General features: G+C 47.0%; 2 protein-coding genes across 2 annotated transcripts; one reads left to right on the top strand and one right to left on the bottom strand.

The window, feature by feature from the left end:
• Positions 1-1,523: 1,523 nt before the first annotated feature.
• Positions 1,524-24,915, top strand: tfb1m (transcription factor B1, mitochondrial). Its single transcript, XM_079753063.1, has 8 exons — positions 1,524-1,669; positions 2,329-2,473; positions 3,060-3,211; positions 3,543-3,651; positions 4,124-4,275; positions 4,761-4,880; positions 22,935-23,062; positions 24,052-24,915. Exons 2-8 carry the CDS (start codon positions 2,338-2,340, stop codon positions 24,299-24,301), a joined length of 1,047 nt encoding a protein of 348 aa, XP_079609189.1. The 5' UTR covers positions 1,524-1,669; positions 2,329-2,337; the 3' UTR covers positions 24,302-24,915.
• On the bottom strand, positions 14,559-15,705 carry LOC307087470 (claudin-20; the record flags this gene model as incomplete). The annotated part of the gene is made up of 1 exon (XM_079753064.1): positions 14,559-15,705. The coding sequence occupies one exon, from the start codon at positions 15,703-15,705 to the stop codon at positions 14,980-14,982; it is 726 nt and encodes a 241-aa protein (XP_079609190.1). The 3' UTR covers positions 14,559-14,979.
• Positions 24,916-25,131: the final 216 nt, after the last annotated feature.

The raw sequence follows: 25,131 nt of genomic DNA, 5'->3' as shown, positions 1-25,131 counted from the left end.
AAATACTGACGTCAAATTATTTAAATTAATCCAGGCACCAAACCAACATGTTTATTTTTCACTCACCCTTTGCTCTTCCATTAATAAAATGGCTTCCTTGGGGACCACGCAGAAACTTAAATAAATCCGACATCTTCTGTCAATGTTTGGTTCCCCTCCTGTATGTTGCAAAGTGACCCCCACTAAATTTGCTTCCTTACAGGTATCCTAGCCATAAAACTAACTTCAAAATCCGATCCTGAATTCCAACTTTAAACTCGGAATAGTGAATCTCTTCTCAGAATTCTGACTTCAGCATTCAACACTTTCATATCTGTTTTTTTTTTGGTGGACATAATCCTCTTCCTCAATAACATTCCCGCTATTTACAACCGTGAAATCTAACCTTTATCTATTATATTTTGTAATGACGATTTTACCATCAATGTGTCCTTGAGTTTACCATGCCGTCATCGGTCTCGAAACCAACTAAAAAATTTCAGAACTAAGATGAATAGACTAGAATAAAAACTCACAGATACTAGTATCATAATGACAGTGATCGATGTAGCAATGACCATGAGCATTAGCCAACATTACCTATAAGAAATCACAATTGAAAACTGGGAAATTAGTCGAATTACCTCAAAAGAGCATCACAATAAATAACTGTAGGCTAATGAACACTGGAATCAGGTGGTTATAAGTCAAGACACAAATAGCATGGTTAAATTGGAGATTTACATTAGCGGATAACTATGACTGTTGATGTTCTTTGCCGAATAAGTTAACTTGGGTTGCTGAGAGTTGGCGGGATGTGGGCAAATCTGGTATTTCGTAATCATGTTGAGCCATTAACGGTGAAGTTAATCTGTAAGCAATGCAGTTCATTTGACATAACGTTAAGAAAAGAAACTTACCTTGTATCACTGTATGAATGTGGAGCCTTCTGGTTCCTTTGCCGTCGGTATCGATCCCTCGAAAGCCTCTCCCTCGATAGGTTCCGGTTTTTCAGAGGATGTCTCTTCGTCATCCATTTTAAGTCAACAATTTGACCCAATTTTGGAGAAGTTTTTCCGTCGCACACTCCGTGCACGTATTATATTCATACAGTCTATCAAAATGCATCATGGGAAGTTTTGTTTGCGAGAACCCACAACTTTGAGAGGGCCCAAGGGAGTTTCTTGGATAATAGTCATTGTAAAAATACCAACAGTTACCACATATCCAATAACAACAATACATTAAAACATTAACAGCATAAAAAACTTCAAACTTCGAACATCTTCGTAAAGTATAATTCTTGTAAAACCAAAGACTTATTTTTTCCGTAACAAATTAGTGTCTATAAACGTCCCAAAAACACAATGAAATCGATGACCCCCATCTGTTAGGTTCGAAACATCCCATAGAAAAGGGCAAAGAAACAAGGGCAAAGAAAGATCCCGCCTACCCGACAACGATTGGTTAAAATCTGAGGCACTGCAAAATAATTGGATACTTCACGATGAAACGCTTGCTACCGGAAGTAAAGCGTTGCTGCTGAACAGCATGGAGTAACTTGAATTGATGTTATGGTTCTGTATTTATTTCAACGATACAATTTACATTCCCGGGGACACCGAGATATACAGAGTTCAAATCTTCGTCTGAATCGTTATAACATCCTGGGCCCACGGAAAGACACAAGGTCTGAAACGCTGATTGTAGCTCAAAAGGCTAACAACAAACAGTTGTCATTCATGTGCAAGTACATATTTTTTAGATTTTGGTACCTCCGTTTATCTAGTGATTGCTGATGGGTAAACGTTTCACAATCGTTTAGAAAAGGTGTAATAGTGTCATACACAGGTTAATAACGTGCACTAGTACTGGTTAGTCGCGAGTTATTGTTTTGATCGTTTATATTTCAATAGGTTTAGTTACTTGCAAAGCGTGAAGTTCCTTTTTAACATTTGTACATTCACGTATCGCGAAGCTTGAAGTCTGTTTCTATATTTTCTATGTTGGCAATTGCAACCTTCGTTTGATGCCACTAGATGGCGATCTAGATCATGAAATCAGAAAGCTGAATGATTTAGTTCCAAATGAAAAACATGGATAGTAATTTCAGATTTCCAATATATTGGATAGAATTAATTGGGAATGCATGGCAACATTGTTATGTAGGTGACTGTTGACAATAAGTGGCAGTATAAAGTCTTTGCACTAATCTGAAGTCGTACTATATAATGGCATAGACTGATAAATGCCACCAAATTTTTTTCTAATAAACATTCTGTAACATTCTGAGTATTTCCTTTGTGTTTGTAGCATCTTCGCCATCTTTAAACCATTCTTCACTTACAGTGGACACAAATGATGGCTGCCTCTGGGAAAATCGCCTCCTTCCGACTGCCTCCCTTACCCACTATCAGCGAGGTGATAAAGCTGTACAAACTACGAGCCACCAAACAGCTGTCCCAGAACTTTCTCTTGGATTTGAGACTCACAGGTGTGTCACTCTACTTCCCTTCTATAGTGTTTCCTTGTCAGTTCTTAAGCTGCATTGCAGCAACAACCTGCCTGCTTCGCACATTGCTAGGGGGTCCGCACCGAGGTGGAAAACTGTGACGTGTTCACATCAGCTGCACTTCAGTGCTCCGCCCACTAAGGTCTTGTTTATTCGCATAGAAACTGAAAAGACTTTGTATGGGCTAGCTTTAGTAGTTCCACTGCAAATGTGAACCAGATAAGTCAGTTGTTACAAGGCTGCAAAAGGGGCCCTGTTCCCCTAATGTGATTATCAGTGATGCCACTGGAGGGCTGATCTGCACTTGTGTCCTTGACAAGGTGACTAGTGTGTGTTATATTAATCCATCCCAACTTCATTGCGCTGAGGCAGACAGGCGTTGGAACGGCAAGCGGCATTAATCTAAATATAGACCCCAGGACCTCAGATCGCAGAACGTGGACTAATTGCTTTGATGCATGGGCCACATGAACTGATATCCAATTCACAAGCTGGTGTCGCTGAAGTACCCCAATCAATATTTGAAGAGCAAAAAAAAAATTCCCATGTGTTTCATCTATCGTTGCAGACAAAATCGTGCGGCAGGCGGGTAATTTGAAGGGTGCCCACGTCTGCGAAGTGGGCCCTGGTCCCGGCGGGCTGACCCGCTCCATCCTGAATGCGGGGGCTGCAGACCTGCTAGTGGTGGAGAAGGACACCCGCTTCATCCCCGGTCTCCAGGTACACCATGGTGGATGGGAACAGTGTCACTGGAACCCCCTCCAAAAGCCCCAAATCCACACACAACAATTCTGCTGTGAAGGATGTTACGTTAAGTTGTTTGTTGTTTTAGGTATAATGTGAATGTAATTTGAATAATTTGACCAAGCTAAGAGGGAGAAAATGCAAATTTAATTTAGGGGTCTTTTCAAATGTTGAGCCCTATGCTTGTAATTTGGAGAATGCTTGGCCACTAATGGGATTAACTATATTTCATGACTATGACTTGGCAGATGCTGTTGAAGATCCCCTTTCTCGTTAGTTCACATATATATCACATCTCTGTGCACAGCTCTTGTCGGAGGCCGCACCTGGAAAGCTGAGGATCGTCCACGGTGATATACTCACTTACAGAATGGACAGGGGATTCCCATCCATCATCTCAAAGCCATGGGATGAAGGTGAGACTACGGGTTTACAAGAGCAATTACACTCGACAATGGACTAGAGCTAGAAAGTATATCCATATTGAGATTCCCTGGGTTTCCATTTTCTGGAACATGTATAACATAATTAGTTTAAAAAGCTGCTTACATAACGGCAAGTGACAGTTGGAATTGGGCTATTTTAAACAAAAATAATAATATCTTCCTGCTTTGTAATTAAATCCAATGTACTTATGTTTTCCCATATAGTTTTACTTCTTTCAATTTGTATTTAACCTTTACTTAACCAGGGGACTCCCATTGTTGTTTTGTGTGGCAAAGAAATAAACAGCATTTTCAAAATATCTATATATTCAATTGCAAAAGCATTGTGATGTTTGATTTTCCCCTTATACCCTAGCTGTGAACAGTTGTGACAGAAAGCAGACTCCATATACTTGGTAGTTGGTTTTGCTTAACTCGAGGTGTGCGTGTGGTTCCAAATCAGATCCGCCAAACCTCCACATCATCGGGAACCTGCCTTTCAACGTGTCGACGCCACTCATCATCAAGTGGCTTGAGCACATGGCCAACAGGACCGGGCCCTTCGCCTTCGGACGCACCAGGCTGACCCTGACCTTCCAGAAGGAGGTGGCCGAGGTGGCTGATAAGTATTTGATAGTTTTTTCTCAAATGCACTGGATTTGGTAGGATATGACATGACATGGCTTGTTTATAAAGTATTTTTTTTGACTTGTATGTGATCCTTTCAAAAAAAAAAGAAGATAATTATCAGGAGAATTAAATGTAATAACAATGGGTATCCCCAGATACTCTGTGAATACCTAATTATGTAGCAATACTCTTTTGCTTGGCTAATTAATAATCACAACATGTCAAGATACAAGATTGGATTGTAGTTAACGCTGTATTAAGGTTGAACAGGAAAACCCAAAACAGTGCGACACTAAGTGCCAGATGAACTGATCCCTTGGGCACTGCACATTCTACAATGCAGGATCTGTGACCTCTCCACGACCTGTCCTTCCCCTGAGCGTGTTTCTCGGACCATGTATCATGCATTTTATTAAATTGACCTTTTTTTTTCCAAATGCTCACCTGTGCCACCCGTCTCTCCCACCCAGCGGCTGACGGCCAGCACGGCCAGCAGACAGAGGAGCCGTCTGTCCGTCATGGCCCAGTACCTCTGCACCGTGCACAGCTGCTTCACCATCCCCGGCCGGGCCTTTGTCCCCAAGCCCGAGGTAGGGGACACACACACACACACACACACACACACACACACACACACACACACACACACACACACACACACACACACACACACACACACACACACACACACACACACACACACACACACACACACACACATATATACACACACACACACAAACACTGTCCTTAATGCTTGCAATTTTACTTTACATATACATATATATATGCTGCAGTTCAACACACACACTCACGCCGACACTGAGTCACTCTCTATGTGTCACCTCAGCCGTCATCGTCTTGCACGACGGCCTCCCAACACTCCCCTTCATCCAGGCTTCATTAGGAGCACTGCGTTGAGTCGCTGCCCGCCTTTTCTTTGGACCCTCTCTGGGCTCTAATGATGCCTGCTGGGTATTTGCGAAGCGGCGGCAATCACACATTGGCCCATAATGAGGAAGTCCTTCTCTTCCTTATTCTTTCTTCTTCTTCATCCTTTTTTCTTTGCCCCAGTTCCTCTACACTCGCTCTCTGATTCTGTCTGCGCCTGTCTCAGAGGCCCTGCTCGCCTCTTATGGGTGTGATAACAGTTTATTGTCACAGAGAAGAGAATAGAGAGGTCTGTTCAATGGCTGTGGGTTTGTCGTATGGCTAGGGGACTACATGGGATGGGGGGGTGAGGGAATCCATTAAATAGAAAAGTTGAAACTTTGAAACATTCGTCATGGTGTGTGTCTTTGGCTTTTGAGCTCTGCCCGGATGTTAGACAAAGTAACGCCAAGCAAGTGCCATTTTTAAAAGCTTCTCGCAGCTCCCTTATGAACAAACCAACTACACTGTGTTTTACTCTCCCTGGACGGAAGGGGAGGCCCCCAGCCGGATGGGTCCCCTGCAGATGTCACAGTACTCGTGGGTCTCCCAGTCAATATTGAATCCCTGTGTAGAGCGTTCGGCTGCTGCTGATCACTCATTCTCTCAGAAGAAATGGTTCCCAATGATTATTTCATCACACCGTGTGTGTGCGTGTGCGTGTGCGTGTGCTCTTCTCTTCTCTCATATTTGTCTCTATTTCAAAGGGTAGACTTATTGGAAAGACTTTTCATACGGGCTTAACATGCTTTCACAGGCATGTGCGTGAACATGTGTAGATATGAATGTAAGATGAGTTTATCCACACTGTGAAATAATTAGCAGAACGCCACCGCTGGTCAATAGTCCAATACACACATACACACTAAATGTATTTAAAGGGGGCTTGGTAGGGCAGATATGATTAGGAATGATCTTCATGCTGATTTGAGGAGAGGGTCTCTTCTTGATAATGTCGCATAAAAAGGGACTGGAGGACTATAATAAATCAATCATATCTCTTACACTACACATGCATCCTGCCCCCACCCACTCTTTAATTTATTTATTCATTTATTTATTTATTCATTGTTTTACTGGTGGGCCTAAATCATGTCGTATAATTCACAAAAAATCCCTCTGTCTAGGCCTTGTTTACTGGTGTTCGGCAGAGTAATTGTGAGAGAATGTTTTACGACCAATAAAAATGCCTAGTGTGATTTAAGGGAAGCAATCATAGGCTGGCTTGATGGGTCCTGGAAATATGGTAAATAGAAAAATAGGCTGATCTCACAAGTAAATGCCTTCCTGTTTGTAGGAAAAACATGTGGTTATTCCCAAGACGGCGATGTGTCTCTAATGGTGATCAAATTATGTTTGATTAGAAACTTACGAATGCGGTGTGTTGCATTAGTTGTCAAAACAGCTAAATTGAAGTAATTTGTAATGATTACTTGGGAGACTTCTTGCATTGACAGGTTTTATATAGTATGACAATTGCAGCCTGACAATATTTAAGGATGGTGTCTTGGACTCCTGCCTCCTAGATCGTCCTATAAGTTAGCAAGAGGATGCGGTGTGTGCTACTCCACAGCAGCACTGTGCCTGCGTCTCGTAGCCAGCAAATCGGCTCAGTGTTCTAATTGTCGGCATTATCTTGTTCTCTCTATGGGTTTCGCGTCACTAATTGTCTTCTAAATGGCCAGGGATTTGTTCAAATTAAATTAGAATTGTCCTTTTACTTCGTGGGGGGCTTGGTGGGTGGGAGAACAAACTTACAGACATTTTCTGCCTGGAGTTAATGTATTGCAGGTCGGTCCGAGCCAATGATATGGGTAGCTCTGTCAGTCACATCATCGTCATTTTCCGAAATTTTGAAAATGTATCGTGATTTGTTCGATGGCTTTTCTGTAACTGTCTCCTATGCAACCGACCAAATGGCAAATTATGGCAGTTATAATATATACCGGTATTGTTTATATATTTTTTTTTTAACTAGTTAGTAATGGGCATGTAGTTTGGCACACCACATTGGAATGTGCAAATATTGGGATTGATTTGATTTTGATTTGATTGCCAGGTAGATTCGGCCCGCCACCTGTGTAAGGGACAATTTCAGCACAGATTGTAATGAGGATGGAACCATTCAATCAATTTTGACATTAGCAGGTTATCGCTGCACCATATTGATGTGTGGCGAGCAGATTCAGGTCCTTATCCTATCTATCGGATCCGTCTGCCCTGTTCCAGTCCCCCCACCCGCCCCAAACTGCACCTCTGTCAGTCACATTGAGTGACTGGAAATTGTCCTTGAGAAAATCGGTAGACTGTGTGTATGTGCTCACCCCCCACTGCACCAGCATGCCCTGGCACTGGCGTGTTGCCGACCACACTAACCTGCCTCTGGTAATCACACACCTCCCAGTTCATTCCAATGTACAATAGCTCAAGGACGTGTAAATTGCTTCTTCCAATCATGTACAACTTTCTATTTTATTTTGCATTTACTAGATGATCTTGCATTATATTCAGAATAGAAATGTGTTCACACAGTGCTGTGAGGGTGTTTTTTTCTGTCCTGCTAGGTCTTATTAATATTCTGATCAGGGGTCAAGGACATTTAGAGGACACGGCACAAAAAGACAATCAGCGAAACCGCATTATTTCACCGTGGACTCCCACTTGAGCCAGCCCCGCGGCCCTCCTCTTCACACTTCACACAGGAAACAGCTGATCTGCAAAGAGGGGGAAGATGATGAGGAGGTGAGGGGTTGCATGTTGACATGCCCCCCCCCGCCCATCCCACTCCCCCGGTCTGTCGCCTCTCGGCTTCCTGGCAGAAAGTGAGTTTAAAATCAGCCTCCGTCCGGCACGGGGGGGGTCTATAAGGCGCTTAACAGACGCCTCATAACGAGTCCCTCGACTGCAGCTCCTCGCAGTCACGCTATCCACCGGGAAAGGTGAGCAGAACCAGAGAGTAGGAGGGAGAGGAGGGACAACGTGGTTGGAGGAGAGGGGGGGGGGAATGGTGCAGAGTAAAGAACTCATGTGCACCCCCAGTATAGTGGCACGAAGAGCTATAGATGGTAATGCAGCAATCGACTGCGCAAAGACTGAAGGGTGATGGCTCAGTACAAAAGTGCTGTGAGAAGTTTGTGAAGTAAAAAGAAACGGGCATTATGTAATGTACAATATCCCGTGCAGCACCCACCAACAAAAACAACCCACCTGGACTACATTGTTCGGAAGACAAATGCAGGCCAGGGACAGAGCTGACGGGGGAGTCAGGCGTACCTCCAGCAGATGGTCTGCCCGGGCCCCACGCGTCAGCCCACCTTGAGTAATGGCCACGTTAATGGCCATCGCACAGCTACCCACCTAGCCAGCCTCGGCCAACCGTGCAGTCCAGAGGAGGGCTCTACAGATGTTTCCCTTGTACTCTACTCTCTGCAGAGGATCGCCGGCCAAATGAACAGAGCCCAATTCAAATATGGTAATGCGGCTTTGGCCTTCCATCATGGCTGGCTGCTGGCAAAAGGTGCATTACCGCTGGTACACATTGTGTATTACATATACACAGGCCCACGTGTATATCTGACTCTTTGTCATGGAATCAAATTCTTGGTGAATCGAAGGGAGCATGGCGGTGCTAGATGTGGACTTACCTTTAGTTCAGTGTAACACAACGGAAGATGATGGATTCTTCCAGTGTGACCTAATGCGGCCTCGCTCTCCGCTCAGCAGTAGCTTTAAAATTTCGGGGCTGCTGCTGCTGTGCCAGTCTCCCACCTTCTGCCACACACACACACACACACACACTGTTCAGACACACAATCTATCTGGGCCTGTTCCTATTCCATAAATGGGGTCAAACATGGTATCAGGGGTAAAAGGGAAAGTTATTTCAATGACTCCTACTGGGAGCGGTTAATGCCTGATGGCTAGGTCTCGATACATCAGAGTCTCAAGGTAAAAGGATTCTAAAAATACTGCCCACTTCGCCTCTCTCTTCCGCCCTTATAGAAAAATGCAGAGGTGGGCAGAATTGTCTCATCAACATCTCCGGAGGTGCGTTGCTCCTGCTAACAAGATACTGGTTAAGTGTTTAGCTTTCTAGCACGCAAAGTGAATCTGCTTACGGGGTAAGCAGGTTGGCTGCTGCTGTAGTGTGTGTAATGTTATCCCAGTATTCGAAAGCTCTGCTCAGGTTCTGAAGAAGGACGGTTTGCATCAAAATAGTAAATGGCCAGATGTTGCATACAAAATATATAACCCCAAAATCAAATCACTAACTTTTTGGGTTGATTGCACCGTTGAAATGTTACATTTGTGGAATACATTTATTTGGCGTGTGAATGGGTTTTATATTGTGCTGATAGAAAAGAAAAAAAGCAGTTATAACAACATAATGGGATCTGCTAATGTGATTATGTCCTTAAATTGATGGCCTCTGTGGGGCTTAAATATGTTTCCCACAGCCCATTGTCTCCTGAGTTGCATCAAAGTGTATTCATAACCCATTTCGCACTACTCTAATAGCTCATTTGCGTTTTCAGAGAAGATAAGGGGTTTGGGTAAAAAAGGTGTCATTGTCCTCACTCTATTGCGTTTAACCTTCGTCACCTCACACACCGGTGAACCTCCCCAACAACACGTCTTCACGGTGCTGCTCAGGGCTAAAGTATTTAGTGTGCTCCTTTTGAACTGTCACAGTGTATTGTTTTCTTACATGCAGCCCTTTGTCATCTCCATAGCCCATACTGCACCCCTCAGCAGTTTACAGCCAAGCCAAGGTCACTGCTATCATTTCAATGCATTGGACGGCAAAGAGAAGGAGCGAGTGTGAGAGAGAGAGGGAGGGAGAGAGAGGATGAGAAAGGGAGGGTGAGAGAGAAAGGTGGGGCTCTGATGAAGGGCGTGTTTTTATCACCGTATGGGGAAGAGCTTGTGTTGGTCTTGCATATATGTCTATCTCAATCTCGTTCCTCCTGCCATCGTAACCAGCAAAGTGGCTTTATAGCTTCAGGCGTTCATGGCGTTGTGTTTGGTTATCTCCTCGTTATCTTTCCCATCTACCACTTCCGTCATGTCTCTCCCCCTTCCCCCTCCCCCTCCCCGGGGCTAATGTTCAGAACCTCCAGCTCTGTTGGCAGAGCCCCTGGGTCAAGCAAGACCTTGTGTGTTTGATGTGATGGGGGCGCCTGACTCTAGGTATATAGTGTGATTAACCCATGAACTGAATTTGACATGGTTCATAAGCTTGTTCTCCTACGCCCGTCCAACACCACTCGCACCCCACCCCCCACCCCCTGCACTTCATCGTAGGGCGCATTCCAGATCTGTCAGGACAACCACTCCGGGTGAATGCCTCTGAAGGCAAATGTAGGTTAAGAACACAGAGTTGCCCATCTTATTAGTGTTGCACCCCTGAGAGGAGTCACTATTTGATCTTCACTTGTGTTGCATAACCGAAAGGAGCAAGAGAACGAGATGTGGCCGTGAATAATCCATGTTTGTTTCGGGCGGGGGGGGGAAACACATTTGCGCCCGGGTCGTTGTTGACTGGGCTCCAATCAGCCGTAATGAGGGCTCTTACTTTCCTCCAGAGGCAAACCGTTTTTAATAAGAGGCCTGGGCTAAGTCTATAGGCCGACAGCATGGCGATATCAATCTTTAAAAAACGTCTGTTGCGGTTTGCATGCAGATGCTAAAAATTGTGCGTAAAGAATGAATGAGGTCTTCCAACAGTGTGTGTGTGTGTGTGTGTGTGTGTGTGTGTGTGTGTGTGTGTGGGGTTTGGGCCCGTTTGGGATTCATGTTGGGCTTATTCAGAGGCAAGCTCTACTTGAATCCTCCCAGAGGCCAGGGTTTTAACAATGTACTGTTGACACTTCTCACTCAGCTCTTCTCGTGTTGGTGTATTTTAATGACCGTTGGCAGTGATAGATAGATGCCAGTAGTTGTGCAGGAAGACAAAACTGTGTCTTTTTAAACACGTTTTCTGTTTGGTATGCTGAAGTTTAAGCTTTTTTCATACCATTTGCACCAGAAAGAATTCCCCGGATGTTGATTCATTTCTCAAATGTATGCATTTTTTACATGATGGGATCTGACTGGTGGCATCATTTTTCCTTGGTATGTTTACAGATTTCAGTGGGAGTAGAAACGTGTTGTTCCCTCCTACACTGCAAAGGGCTCCATAATATCCCTATGAAGTGCCTGCCTACATTCTGCACAGCCTGTACCATCTAGATGTCTGTCCAACTGGCAGGAGTAGATGTGCCATCCCCTACTGATAAAACAGACACGTATGCCCACACAAAAACGCAAAAGCTCTACACACACACACACACACACACACACACACACACACACACACACACACACACACACACACACACACAACCAGATTGCTTGGACATATTGCTCCCACAAAATAGTTTTATTGGTAAAAAATAGAACTACTTGCACAAGAACGCTGAGACGGTACCAGAACTTGTGAACTGTTGGATCACCGTAAATACTCTCCGGCAAAGTATAAGTGCAAAAGCATCCACCAAAAAAACACTGCAATTGTCAAAAAATAATCATTCTCGTCTTGGTTTATGCGGGCGAAGCTGCAGCTTTTTAAGGTCCAGTTAATCCGGGCGTGTATTTTTTTTGTTTTCTTAAGCAAATCAAATGGTGCACTGAAGACCAGGCTGCACAGCCACAGAAAAACGGGGACTTCTACAGCTCACGATCGCTTTGCTGGAATCTTATCGGACAGAAATAGATCACATATTTTCATTTTTTTTACAGCCTGCCAATTATGGTATGTACATTTGTACCAGTCCAGAGAGCTTGAAATGATCTGCTCATACACTTGGAAAAAACTGCTGTCAAACAATGTACCACAAGTGGAGGTGCACCCGAGCAGTCTTCTTATAAAGAAGATATGACATGGACGTTGTATCATTTATTGAAACAAAATGGAGGAATGATACCTTAAAGAGAACCATTACATCCCACTGGCCTAGATACTTGTGTACAGTGATCTGCTGCCAAACAAAAAACAGTAAATGGAATATTTGTACATTTTACATTCTTAACAAAAATGTCTTGTATGAAATGACTGTCTCCTACACAGCTGTGAAAAAGGTATATTCTTTTCTGATTAGGCTGTGCTTTTGATAAAAAAAATGACAAGCATTGGCTGCCTCTTCTGACTGTACACAAGTACCTAGTTGACACAAATCTTATTCTGGCATAACTAATCAAAGATCCATACAATATTGGCCAATGTATATATCATTTGTCAAAAACGATGTAGTAAAAAGGTTAACGGAAGTCCGTAAATTATTAAACGTCAATGACACGATTTGGCACATTCTTGAAACGCATAAAGTGTCTGTTTTGGTCGACAGACATGGCACATTGTTTTTATTGTTTATTGCATCGGTCGCGGCCCCTGGGCAGTGAGCTACTGTCAGGATGCCACTTCTGTTGGCTGTCGGCCGGCCACATGACAGCTAGTCAGGGCGGGGTAGGGCTCCCCGCAACCCACCCCCACAGAGACCCTCCCCCCATCCTCCCCCTGGCGTGCTTGAAGCAGCCTGCAGGTGGCGAACTTAGCCATCTGTTCCTGCCTCAAGAGGCGGCATGTTTATGAGAGAGCGAGCGAGAGAGAGAGAGAGGGAGACAAAGAAAGGGAATGGCAAGAGTATGTTATGTTTGTCTCAGAAAAGTAGCAGTTTCTGTCCCATTCCCTCCCACTTTGTTTTTCCCAGAATTCGTGAGACACAAGTGGAACCATGAGTGTGAATATGTAACGGTAATATTGACATATGAGGAGGTGTGAATCATAAGGTGTGTGTGTGTGTTATGTCTCCGGAGAGGGGGCATGCTTTAAGCATGCGTCTATGTTTTGATAGGATCACATCTAGCAGCGCACGAAACACAATGAGCAAGACTGAGTCCGGAAGAGGAATTTGGAGGAAGGAAGGACAAAACAAAAACATCGGGCATAAGCAGAATGATGGCATAGCCAAGCAACTGCAACTTAAGAAGCCTGGTTCTTTTCTGCAGGTGCAGACTAGCCGTGAGTATGCGCATTGCTGACGCACTTGGAAAACAAGTCACATATGGAGAATGACTCAAACCTTTTTAGCTGCCATCCTGCAACGACTCAAGGCTCTTTCTATTTTCCTCCCTTTTTTCAAATTTCATTACTTTATGCTTTCATACATTGTGTGTGTGTGTGTGTGTAAAAACAAAACACTGGTCTCTCTTTTCACTGGCTAATGAATGGGATTGATGGAAGTAGCGGTGTGTGAGCCCACACACACACACACACACACACACACACACACACACACACACACACACACACACACACACACACACACACACACACACACACACACACACACACACACACACACACACATATACACACACACACACACACACACAGGGTGCCGGATTCTGTTTCCATGGTGCTGAGAAGGCAGATGGCGAAGGTGAAAACACATGCAAAATTGGGGAGATGGAAGGGCGGGGGGGGAGATGGGGGGGGCAGATGGGGGCGGAAACAACCCTTGTTGGGGCTTTTATGTGGGTGCCCATTTAAGTGTGCAATTTTGTGTGTGTCTACTGGCTGCACATTGTTTGTGTCTGTTTTGCGTGGGTGTGAACATGAACATGCTAGTTTGTCCACCAGTTCGGATTGCTGGGGCTTTATCGTCGGTGCTGAACAGGGATGCTGGATGGATGAATATTCGGATGAATGGCAAATGGAAGGCAACATGGCAGAGTCCAGTCTGCTGGAGGGTTTAGGTGACTGTCAATTTCCTCCCTCCCTCATATATTTCTACCTGGTGGGTGGGGGCCTGGCCAGCCTCTTGTCTACATCAGTCTCCCCTCCAGCTCAGCCCAGCAACCTCTGTCTGCTCCTCTCTTTTGAACGCGGTTTGCAGGCGAAATGTTTCTACAGCTTTTACAGGCACAGGCATTGTGTGGCTATGTCTCTTCGACCAGGCATTCCGCTGCATTAATACACCGACAGGCTCCACACGGCATGCTTTTAGAGGCAAAATATCAACATCATTCTATTATTAGCTAACAAAAATATGACCATTTTATATCAATCTTCTCCACATGGCATTCTAGTGGAAGGGCATATGAGGAGAAACTACGATGGCTTGCTATGAAAGGGTTTCCCCCCCTAATGCTGCCTCCTAGGAGGCATGGTATTGCAGTTTGCCGAATGGGAGGCTACCAAACGATTGTGACTAGCAGCTAAATGATTGCTTTTCCTATTTATTCAAACCTTTTGGCCAAGGTTAAAAAAAAAAAAAAAAGTTACAAAAATCGACACAGACCACTTCCTTATCTTCTTAATCCAAATCCCTGGGGAACCCGCTTCTCTCCCGGGGTTTTCCAGATGAAGCGCAGGTGCGTTTTTTGTAGGCTTCTCTCCGAGTCTGCAATGCAACGCCTTCAACGCTATCCTCGCGTCTCGCACGTTTCCCCATCTGTTTGTTAACGCCACACTTGCTCGGGGAATACCTCCACGGGCCATTTGTGCTTTGCAGAACGAGAAAAAAAGGATTGGGGGGGATACAGAAAGAGGGCTGGAGGGATGCAAAGCCGATGAGCCTTCCTTCCCCCTTCCCCCTCTTCTCCACCTCCGTTTGGAATAAAGCCAGGTCTGATCCGTATCATCCATTGGTCTTTCTTGAACCCTCTCCTCCATTTGCCGTGCCACGCGCTCCGTGCGCGTGTCTGTGTGTGGCGCCCTCACACATAGTCCTGCAGGCTGTAGCCCGTCTTGTTGTCCAGGGGGGAGAGGGAGCAGTACTGGTGCTGGAGCTCCTGCTGGTGCTGCTGCTGGAGCAGCTGCTGATGAAGCAGCAGCTTGTCGGGCGCCGGCAGCAGCACCATGTCCTGCGGCCCGTGCCTCTTCCCCGAGCAGGACAGGCAGAACACGGAGCCCCCCACCAGCAGGAAGCCCGCCGACACGAAGGCCACGTACACGGCGCCCCCGGGCTCAAACTTGTTGCTCTCCGGCACGTTGGAGTCCAGGAAGTTGGTGATGACCTCGTTGGTGAACCAGGACGCCGGCACCAGGCACAGGAAGCCGGCGGCCACGAAGCAGCCGCCGCTGGCGATGGCGGCGTGCCTCTTGGAGCGGCGCCCGCCCCCCCAGCGGGTGCACTTGAGCCCCAGGGACGCCAGGCAGAGGCCCATGGCGGCCATGACGCAGCAGAGCACCATGGTGGTGCGCGCCGTCTGCAGGTAGGCGGGCAGCGACAGCACCGAGTACTTGAGCGTGCAGCTGAACATGCCGGTGCTGTACCAGGTGCAGTCCATCCAAAGGCCCTGCATCTGGGAGATGGCCGTGATGATGTTGGAGCCCACGTCGGCGCTCACCTTCCAGTTGGGCAGCACGGTGGCCACCATAGCGCCCATGATGCCCAGCAGCGCCAGGACGAAGCCGAAGATCTGCATGCCCGTGGACGCCATCGCCTCCCCTCCCCTCCCCTCTCAGGTGTCTGTTGACGACGACGCCACTGCCGGCACTGAGGCGGTCGCTCCCTGGCCCGGCAGCATTAAACCAGCGTCAGCCCAGCGCCTCCAGCTCACCAGCCCAGTGCCCGTCTCGCTCTCTCCCCCCCCCCCCTCCCACACCCCCCCCCTCCAACTCGCTGCTGCTGCACTATCTGCCAGTCAAATCCCCTGCACCTCCGCTTGTCTGCTGCTGCTGCTGCTGCTGCTGCTGCTGCTGCTGCTGCTTCTCCGCTGTTCTGGAGGAGAGAAACAGAAATGAGAAATTCAATTGAGCAAGTCTCCTTGCTCTGCTCTCTCCCTCTCTCTCTCCCTCTCTCTCTTTCTCACACACACACGGTCTACCCTCGCTCACCCCACACGAGCAGAGTTTTCTTGCAGGGAACAAAGAGCGTCTAGCCCAAACAGTATTTGCTGGCCTTTGCTGATAATTGCCGTGCGCTACGCCAATGTTGCTGCATGCGAGGAAATTCGGTTTGCTATTCGCCTGTATACAGGCGCCTCAGAACTGTTATTGGAGAGGGCGAAATGAGTTGGTGGTATTTCCAACGCTCAATAGCTGTGTTTACTTAAAGCTGCAGTGTCCTTACCCTTCTCATTTGAGCTAATTATGGCACTTTAACTCGATTTCTATCAAAAGAGGAATACTTCTTCGTCAAGTTCTACGTTACACGCGGCCGCCAACGTTGGCGTCAGTTTATTTATTTCCGACGATTGTTATTAATACAACTTTGCGCCTAGTTTTTATTTTATTTTTAAAAAATGAAAACACAGTATTATTCCTATTTTTCAACTCCGACTTAACGAGCCGTTTACGTATGAACACCAAAACGAGGTTGGTGTTAAAATATCTTACCCTGGCTGGTGCAGAGCTGTCTATTGAGAGTCACGTTCTCCTGAGCGGTTTCTGTAAACACACACATTCAAAGACGAGACGAGGTGGCGATGATTCAGTCCCTACTGCGGATCCTCTCCAACTATCCATCCATATCCTCGGCAATACTAAACGAACGGACACATCCCGCGCCATGGAGCGCACATGTCTTCCCGGAGCGTTGTAGAGAGCCGTGTGCGTGTCCTCCCCGCTTCTCGGTGTGTTGCTGTGGAATAGCGTCTACGTCACGGGGCAGACGAGCGGTGCCGAATGAAAGTCCACACAATGGAGATCCGCCACTCCATTCAACACCGTTCAGTTGTCCGCAGAATAGTGCGGTGGTAGTGTTGCATATTTTCTTGCATATATATGTATATATATATATATATATATATATATATATATATATATATTTTTTTTTTTTAAACAAGTGTATCGTCTGCTTTTGAAGTTTAAAACGATGCGATGAGATGACTGCAGTTTATTCCTACTTAACTCCTCAGTCCAGGTGAATTATTTATTTTAATCATTTACAATGCATTATACATCTCGATATGATGGATGTAACGTTCATACGCATATATTATGTTTAACACAACGGGTTTCTTTAATAACGTAGTGCAACATTACTTGTTTTGAAACATCTGGCTAATGTGATGTGACAGCACTTAACACTTTCTGCCTCCATTAGAGGTGCCATCGTTACTGATGAATTAAGCTTGAACAGGACCACCTTACTTATAAAATACCTCAATCACACCCTTTGACGTTGTCGATTCAATGGATCCGTTCCTTTCTTGGACGCTCTTTCCAAAAACATTTTTTGTTTTTATTGAGCGGTGGAGGTAGGCAAGTATTAAAATGACGCTCAGTCGCTCCTAGATTTACAGCCGAATGCTGCTGCTATCAAATGACACAAGCCAGGACTGGGCATGTTGATAACATTCTCCATGTACCCCACATGCAGGAGTAATTCAATCTCGACGACGTACACGACTATTTTAATTAAGACCAGAATAATCGACCAGACGTCTGTCCCCCGGACCTGGTCGTTGTTTATGCAAAGGTCCAGAGGGCACTGGAGGATGTGTGCCCCACCACACCGAAACCCACTCCTCGGGGCTCTTCTCCATCAGCCAGAAAACAACAGGAGCCTCAAATCGCAGCTGCTAGCCCCCCACCACCACCACCACCACCACCACCTTTCCTGTCCCTCCTCTCTGCAGAGGACATGGAACAAGGAGAGGGAAGGGGGGGGCTTGATTCACAGAGGACATAATGGTTAGGTGAAAACATGCTTAGAAGTACGAACTGCTCCATCCTTGAAGCCCAGATGTTTGTTAGCAGCATTCTGCAGCATCAGCCGATGTTTTGTCAATTCCTCTGAAACCACCACCATGACCACCACCACCTGCATTGACTGTGGTGATTGGTGATAGGTCAACGCCTATTGGTTTTTGTTCGGCTATTGATCTATTTGTGTGGTTGTCTCCGGTGCTCATCCCCCACGTCGTTATGGGTCGACGAGCCCTGAGCGAACCATCGGGAGGACGCTGTTACCTCCAGTCAGGGAACGCTGCTGACTCTGGGCTCTACGTTCTCAGGGGCCGTGGCGGGAACGCGCTGCACCAAAATGAGGAATTTTCCAGTTTTCCAGTGACTCCCACCACCGGCGCGCTACAGGGGATGCAGCTTATCCCGTCGTAACCGATAACATCTTAAGTGCTCCAGCTGGCCGTGTTCCTGTGGGCGATAAGATAAATAAATGAAAAATGAATAAATAAATGCGTTTTTAGAGAGAAAGGGGTGCAAAGGGAGAGGCGCAGGGGTGGCGGGAGAGAAAGGGAAAGCGCTGCTAACATGTACCAGAGGGAGTGTAAATGTGTGATTCGGTGATGTGTGAAGACATGGCAGGCTATTATAAGCATGGTCCCGCTTTATTTTGTCACCTCCCAGCCACGTTCTCAGCACAGCTCCGGGGCAATGCGGCAACCGCGTCCTTTCCACACACCAGGGATTTTTATTGTTCAATTTGCATTTCCATTCGGTCGATCCACACCCCCACCTCCCCCCATGTGAAGGAGAAATTGCATCTGTAGTTTGTCATCTTGTAAAGGTGATTCATTTCCAGTTAAGGTCCAAGGTGTCATTGGATGACTGTATTCCGGGGCTATTGGCAATTCTCACTGCATCTAACATATGTATAATAAATCTGTCAGTTGTCAACATCCCCCCCAGCCCCACATCCCCCCTGAGATGGACTTCACAAATGAACAAACTGGAATGCCCTGTGCGGGTTCCCACATCCTGACAAAGCCAGATCTGGATTCTGTGAGAACAGAATTTGTTATTGCACTATCCTTTATTTCCAGTCATTGTTTCTTACCAAAACTGGCAGATGTTTCAAAGAGAACATCTCCAAAGGGTTCAGAAGCTGTCTAAGGAACGTGGACGTTCCTGCCTCTTCTGTGGAGCAGAAGCCCAGGCTACCTTCTACTCCCTCGCTTTCTACACCAAACCAAATGGAGGTTGTTGTCTCCAGGAATAGTCATGATTAATGCAACGCTTGGCCCATAGTGTGGCATCTTAGTGGGCCTTTTCTCCTCATGTATTCCCCCGGCCGGATGCGGCCCCTTCCATCTCCCGCGTCCCACCCCACCCCTCCCACCAGCCCCCCGGGCTTTCTCTCAGAAGCTGGCGTTGTGTACGAGCAGGAGTGTTGGGTGTTCAGGTGGCGCTGAGGCAGGCGCCCCGGGGCCCTGCCATCTCGTCTTGGTTCCGCTCAGAGGGACATGACAAATTACAGCTCACACACCATTGGGCGAGGAGGAGGCGTCAGAGGTGGGAATGGGCAAGGGGACTTTGAGGGCTACAGAGCAGAGCCAGGGTAATGGAGTTCTCTGCTGAGCGATTTGAGAAGGTCAAACGCATGAAATATGGAAATGCTAAAAATATATCAATAGAGATGTGCATGTGATGTGAAGAAATGGGCCAGCCGGGTGGTCTGTAGGGACACAGAAATATTGTAGAAGATTGTAGTTTTTGGTAACTCTTTTAGGAATTGCTTTGCTGAATTATGCATCTTATTTTCAGAAGTTCAAGGGCTTGCACTGAAATTAAAAGGCAAGCTGTGCCAAGCCACTTCCATGTATGCTTGCCTACCGTGTGCATAAGGTTCAAAGTGAACGTAATATAAAACAAACATCTTGAATTTGAGCCGGATTAAGAGTATGAACAAGATGATTTTTTGTTAGGGTTGATGATAAATCCTTGTCAAGAACAAGCCCTTTTGGAGGCCAAACAAAATTTGAATTCATTAGGGGATTCTGTTATTTTCTCCTACTTACACAGCACATGAGCCTGGGAAAACAATTTAAAGGCAGCCCATCTGCAATGTCTCCTGGTGTTGTATGACGGCTCCTGCCCTCCATTGAGAAAATAAGCTGGTTTTGAAATCAGAGGTGGTAAGGAACCAAAACGCCTCCATAGGTGTGTGACTGATTCCACATCAGAGGTGGGGAGCAACAGAAACGCCTCTATGGGTGTGGGTCGGACTCTAAAGCGTAGGTTCCCAGACACATGCACAATGCATGTTCTGATGCACCGCTACGGATGAGGGCATGCGCACTGAATTGGAGGGCCCAGGCATCCGTGCATGATTTAAGGTGGGAGCTCCTCGCGTGTTAAGGTTATCGGAGGAGGATTAATGGGAGCGGGATATATTACAGGGCTGCTACCTGGTGCAGCCATGTAGCGAGGCCGTCCATAAATCCCGGTGCAAAGTGACATGGACAAGTTGATGGCTGAAATGCCGCCGCCCGTATAGTCGGCCTATCGACTTCTCCCTATGCTCTTCTAATAAATCAGAAAGTTCAGAATATAAACTGTCTGATTATTTGCGCAGAGGGGTGAAATTCAAGACATTCTGCCTTATTGCTTCTTCCCAAACAGATGGCCCTGTGCTCCTTCTTTTGTAGCACCAGCATGCTCATAAAGTCGTGCTCCGTAAACTTCAACCGAGTCCCATGCGTGTCGATTGCCATAGGTGGAGGAATTGATTTTCAGAATGCCAAGCAAATCAATTCGAGTAAGGGGTGAGAGCATTGGCGCTTATATAAAACGTGGGGATCCAAGGCTCTCAAGTATGCAAATGAACAACAAAGCCTCCCAAAGAACGTAAGGCTGCGTTCAGCAGGAAACCAGCAGCCCCTTGCCATACATTATTCACCACGGCTGTCGTTTGGAACAAAAGCCAATCGTTGCGAAGGATGCAAGCATTCTGTACACAGCGGCACCGCCTAGAGAGCTGTGGCCAGAACAACGGATGCAGACCAGTGTTGTCTTCTTACGCACTGCTGCAGCAGCAGCAGCAGCAGCCGCCAGGTTAACAAGCAGCCCAGGCATCTCTGAACACAGAGCATCCGAGATCAGACGGGAGATACAGCCCAGCTCTAGTGGTGCTGCCAAACGGCGTCACAGAAGCGTCGGGCAGAGGGAATCTAAACGCCTCATTAGTGATCTTTCGCTCGTCCCACGGACCACTTTTAACTCTCCTCCTTCCAATTACCCACCGCAGTCTTGTTGTAGCCCAGCGAAACAAGACGGCTCTGTGTGTGACTCGTACAATCTGCAAGGTTCAGGAGAGGCACCTTAGGTTGGAGAATGTCAACAGAGGGGGTGGTTTGTGAACGCGAGATTGGTGAATGATATTAACATTAGAGCCTGTGTGATTGAGGGTCACGGTCTGCATTAGTTTGTGCTGTTAATATTTAAAGCGATGGTTGTGTGCTGTTTGCATGTTTCAGTAGGTGCGTGTCTTGACCTTCTTTCTTTTCCTTCCCATTACTTTACTTTTTATTTGACATACCTTTCATGCCACGTCTGTGTTCTCAATTCTGCATGGGAGTCCTCTCAGCAAAAATGAAAACCTGCTGCAGTTTAACCGCGGGTATTGATGTTTTCTCTCTGCCGGGTAGACAGGCCAGTCCCTAACAACACAGTGTATATCGTCCCCTGGAGTCTGGATGTCAGCCCCTTTCACTCCTGCCCCACCAGGGAAATGCGACCGACCTCTCTGCTCTTTGGCCCCCTCAGCTTGTCACTCCTGCCCCATGCACACTGGAGTTGTATTTCCCCCCTTCACTCAACCCAGATGACTCTTGGAATATTGTTTAGGCTGTCAAAAGTCCCAACGCGAGCGCTACCTCCTTCACAAATGGCGGGCGAACCCAAGCGGTGTGCCGGCTTCTTGGTCGGTCTTCTTCGGGTTTCCTTCGTGGCCTCAATAGAGAATGAGGAGATCGGATGAGCCTGCACAGGGAAATTTAGTGAGCAAGCGAGCAGAGAGACAGGCGGAGCGTGAATGCGTACGCTCTGCTGGTGAGAGTCATAAAAAAAAAAACGCAAAAAAGAGAGGGAGGGTTAGCGAGGGAGAGCCCAAGCTAGGCTCTCTGCTAAGTCTGGCATGATTACTTCAACAGTTTGTCATATCGGCTTAGAGCTGACGGAGGAGGGATCGGGCGGGAGCCAGTGAGCCACAGTGGTGCCAGGATTCCCACTGCTTCCTCCAGTCCCTGGCCTCCACTCCTCCACCTAACCTGGTTAGCGCTACACTGAACTCCACCCGCTAAGCTAAACCACATTGCTTTCACCCTCTTTATTATGATCCAAAGAGGAGAAAAAAATATGCTATTGAGTACAATTTATTTTCGGCAACCTTTTCGAGGTCAATTTTCTCTTTCACGTAGAAGCGCAGGGAGAAGAATCGATGATAAACTTTGCAGCAGCGCCTTCGCCCCCACAGTCAAGCAAGACAGCGACGCACTTCGCAACCGCTGCCATCTCTTGATCTATATGGCGCTTCCACTTGGCTGGCTCTGGCCCCCAGCGGGGCCCCGTAGAAGAGATGGGAGGGGGGGAGGGCGAGAGAGGTGCGCGCCTCAATGACTCAGGCTTGGGAAGTATTTAGAAGCGGTGACTGTGATCCAGAGACTGGCAGCCGTATGAAAGGGGGTGAGAGAAAAGCGAGAGGGAGGCTGACTTTCTATGGTCCATTGCACAGGTGTTACTGTGGCAACTGCAACTGGCTTGGCAGGCGGCTGTGTCATCTTTTGTGCCTGCGTATTTGTTCCTTTTTTTAACGTCCCCCATCTGGTCCGTACGTCTTACTCATTTGCTTAGCCTCTTTCAGCACTGTTCTCCATCTCTCCCCTTTGTCAACAATATCATCTTCCCCTGTGGTCTTCTATAGCCTATCTTTTCTCATTGTGTTTGTGTGTCTCTTTCTCTCTCTCTCTCTCCCTCCCATGTGCAGGTGGATGTTGGAGTCGTCCACTTCACTCCGCTGGCTCAGCCCCAGATCCAGCAGCCCTTCAAGCTGGTGGAGAAAGTCGTCCGCAATGCTTTCCAGTTCCGCAGGAAGTACTGCTACAGAGGCTTAGAGTAAGCAGATGGTACCTGGACCGGTGGTCTGTGAGGCCATATTTAAATCAGCCTTCTCCTCTAAATAGTATTCTCTCATTTTATTTTTATTTATTTCAACTTTTGGCATGCTGGATAGTGATCTCATCCTCCTTTATTGATACATGTATTCCCTCTAGCTGTCAGGTACTTTTGTCCTTATTAGCTTGTGTCCCCCTCCTCCACGCACACACTCAATCACTGACTCTCTGAGATCCAAACATATTCCACTTCAGCGGTTGACGGGGAGCTGGGCGCGAGTGCGCGTGGCCGGCCGCCCCCGTGCCCACTTCAAAACTGTGCGGTACGACAGCGCGGCGCACCGAAAGAAAGGCTAGGGTGGCGAGGAAGAGCAGCAATTATGAGTCATTGAGGTTTGATGGGAAGACGAGGCGGCTGTCTACAGCAACTTATATAACCAGAGCGGGTTGGCGGCGCCGGTGCCAGATTGAAGAGGAGGCGCCAGCCTGAAGCGTCCAGATAGCATCTGTAGCGTGTGTGTTTGAGTGATGGAGCTAGCAATGTCGCACAATAGCTCAAAGCACAGCGGATGGCGTCAGGGACGGCTGGGATGTCATCAAATTGAAATGGTTTCTCCTCCTCGTACCTTTACGTGATGCAACTTGTGGCACGGGTTCAACGGCTGGAGCTCAAATCCGCTTGCCCCCTTTTGACATTTGAGAGGTTTGTTGCTTAAGTTACTGAGCTTTTTTTTTCTTCCCATTGGTTCGTTTTGATTAGGATACGGCTCTTTAGCACAGACTGGCTATCATGCATTCATAATGTATGATTCTTTTTCCCCCCTCCTCCTTTTATGTGATTTTTAATTAACTCCCCATATGTCACATCATCTCAATCTTAGTGTCATATACCGTTGAGCATGAGCACGGTGACACCAAAGAAGCCAGAAGGGTTGCGACACTGTCTCTGTTTCCCCTCACGCCGCTCCGTTCCTCCCGTCCCTCCCTCAGGTTGTTGTTTCCTGAGGCGAGGCGTCCAGAGCTGGCCGAGGCGATGCTGCAGCAGGCGGACGTGGACCCCACCCTGCGGCCGACGGAGCTCACCCTGAGCCACTTCAGGGCCCTGGCGGACGCCTACGCCGGCCTGTGCTCCCGGGACCCCGGCCTCGCCGCCTACGAGTTCCGGGAGGAGCTGAGGCTCAAACGCATCATAAGGAAAACGGGCTCGCCCGCTCCACCCTGCCCCCCTACCGGGGGGTAGCCTGCTGAGGAAAGGCCCGGCCATGGCAGCCCCAAAAGGAGTGCAGGGAGTGAATGGACAGTTCCCTCATCCCTTCATCGTGTGGAAGAATGCTTTAGATTAAGAGTTGTTTTTTTTGTCCTTCCACGAATGGTATTCCACGTGAGCCGTACGATTAATATGGAGACAGTATCTGAGAGTTTAGAAACAGGTTAGCACAGATCCAGGTGTTTTTGTTCCTGGCGGATTTCAAATGTAAGATGGAGTGACAAACTGGAGCGCTCAAAGCAAAGAGTTTTGCTGCAGGGAGCTTGGCAGCCTTCCAAGCCCATGCGACAATGGTTACCTCTGATCCAACTCTCACAACACCTTGTCCTGTGGGAGCTAAAAAAAGGGAAGTCAGAAAGCATTTTCTGGATGATTTGGAGAATGGGAACAAGATAGCAGCACTGTATAATCCAGGCCATTTCCTCGCTGTGTATTACTTATTCACCGGGGAGGGAGAGGAAAAAGTGAGAAAGTGCTGTGGATTTGTCAGCCTTAGAAGTTCTCCTGTGGTATAAAAGATTGACAGCTCGTGTCTCTACAATGAAACTTTATATTAGTTTTCTGACTAGTGACCAGTGTCTGTTTTGTTTTAAATACATGTGTGAACTACAATACAAATGTTATGTTTTAAATGTATTGTATGTGAAATAAATATTAACAGCCTCTGAAATGCAGAAAATGAACCTTTTTCTTGAATGTGTGATGTCACAGCCTAATCTTAATTAAATCTACATATTTAATCTGTGACAGGTGTGTGGGTAATGCCACAGGACGGCCAGCTGTGAGTCCAGAGCGGCTGGTGT

The sequence above is a fragment of the Pollachius pollachius genome, assembly GCF_949987615.1.
Source record: "Pollachius pollachius genome assembly, chromosome: 15".
Classification (NCBI taxonomy): Eukaryota; Metazoa; Chordata; class Actinopteri; order Gadiformes; family Gadidae; genus Pollachius; species Pollachius pollachius.
Note: the sequence above shows the minus strand (reverse complement) of the source record. Positions and strands in the feature narration are given on the sequence as shown.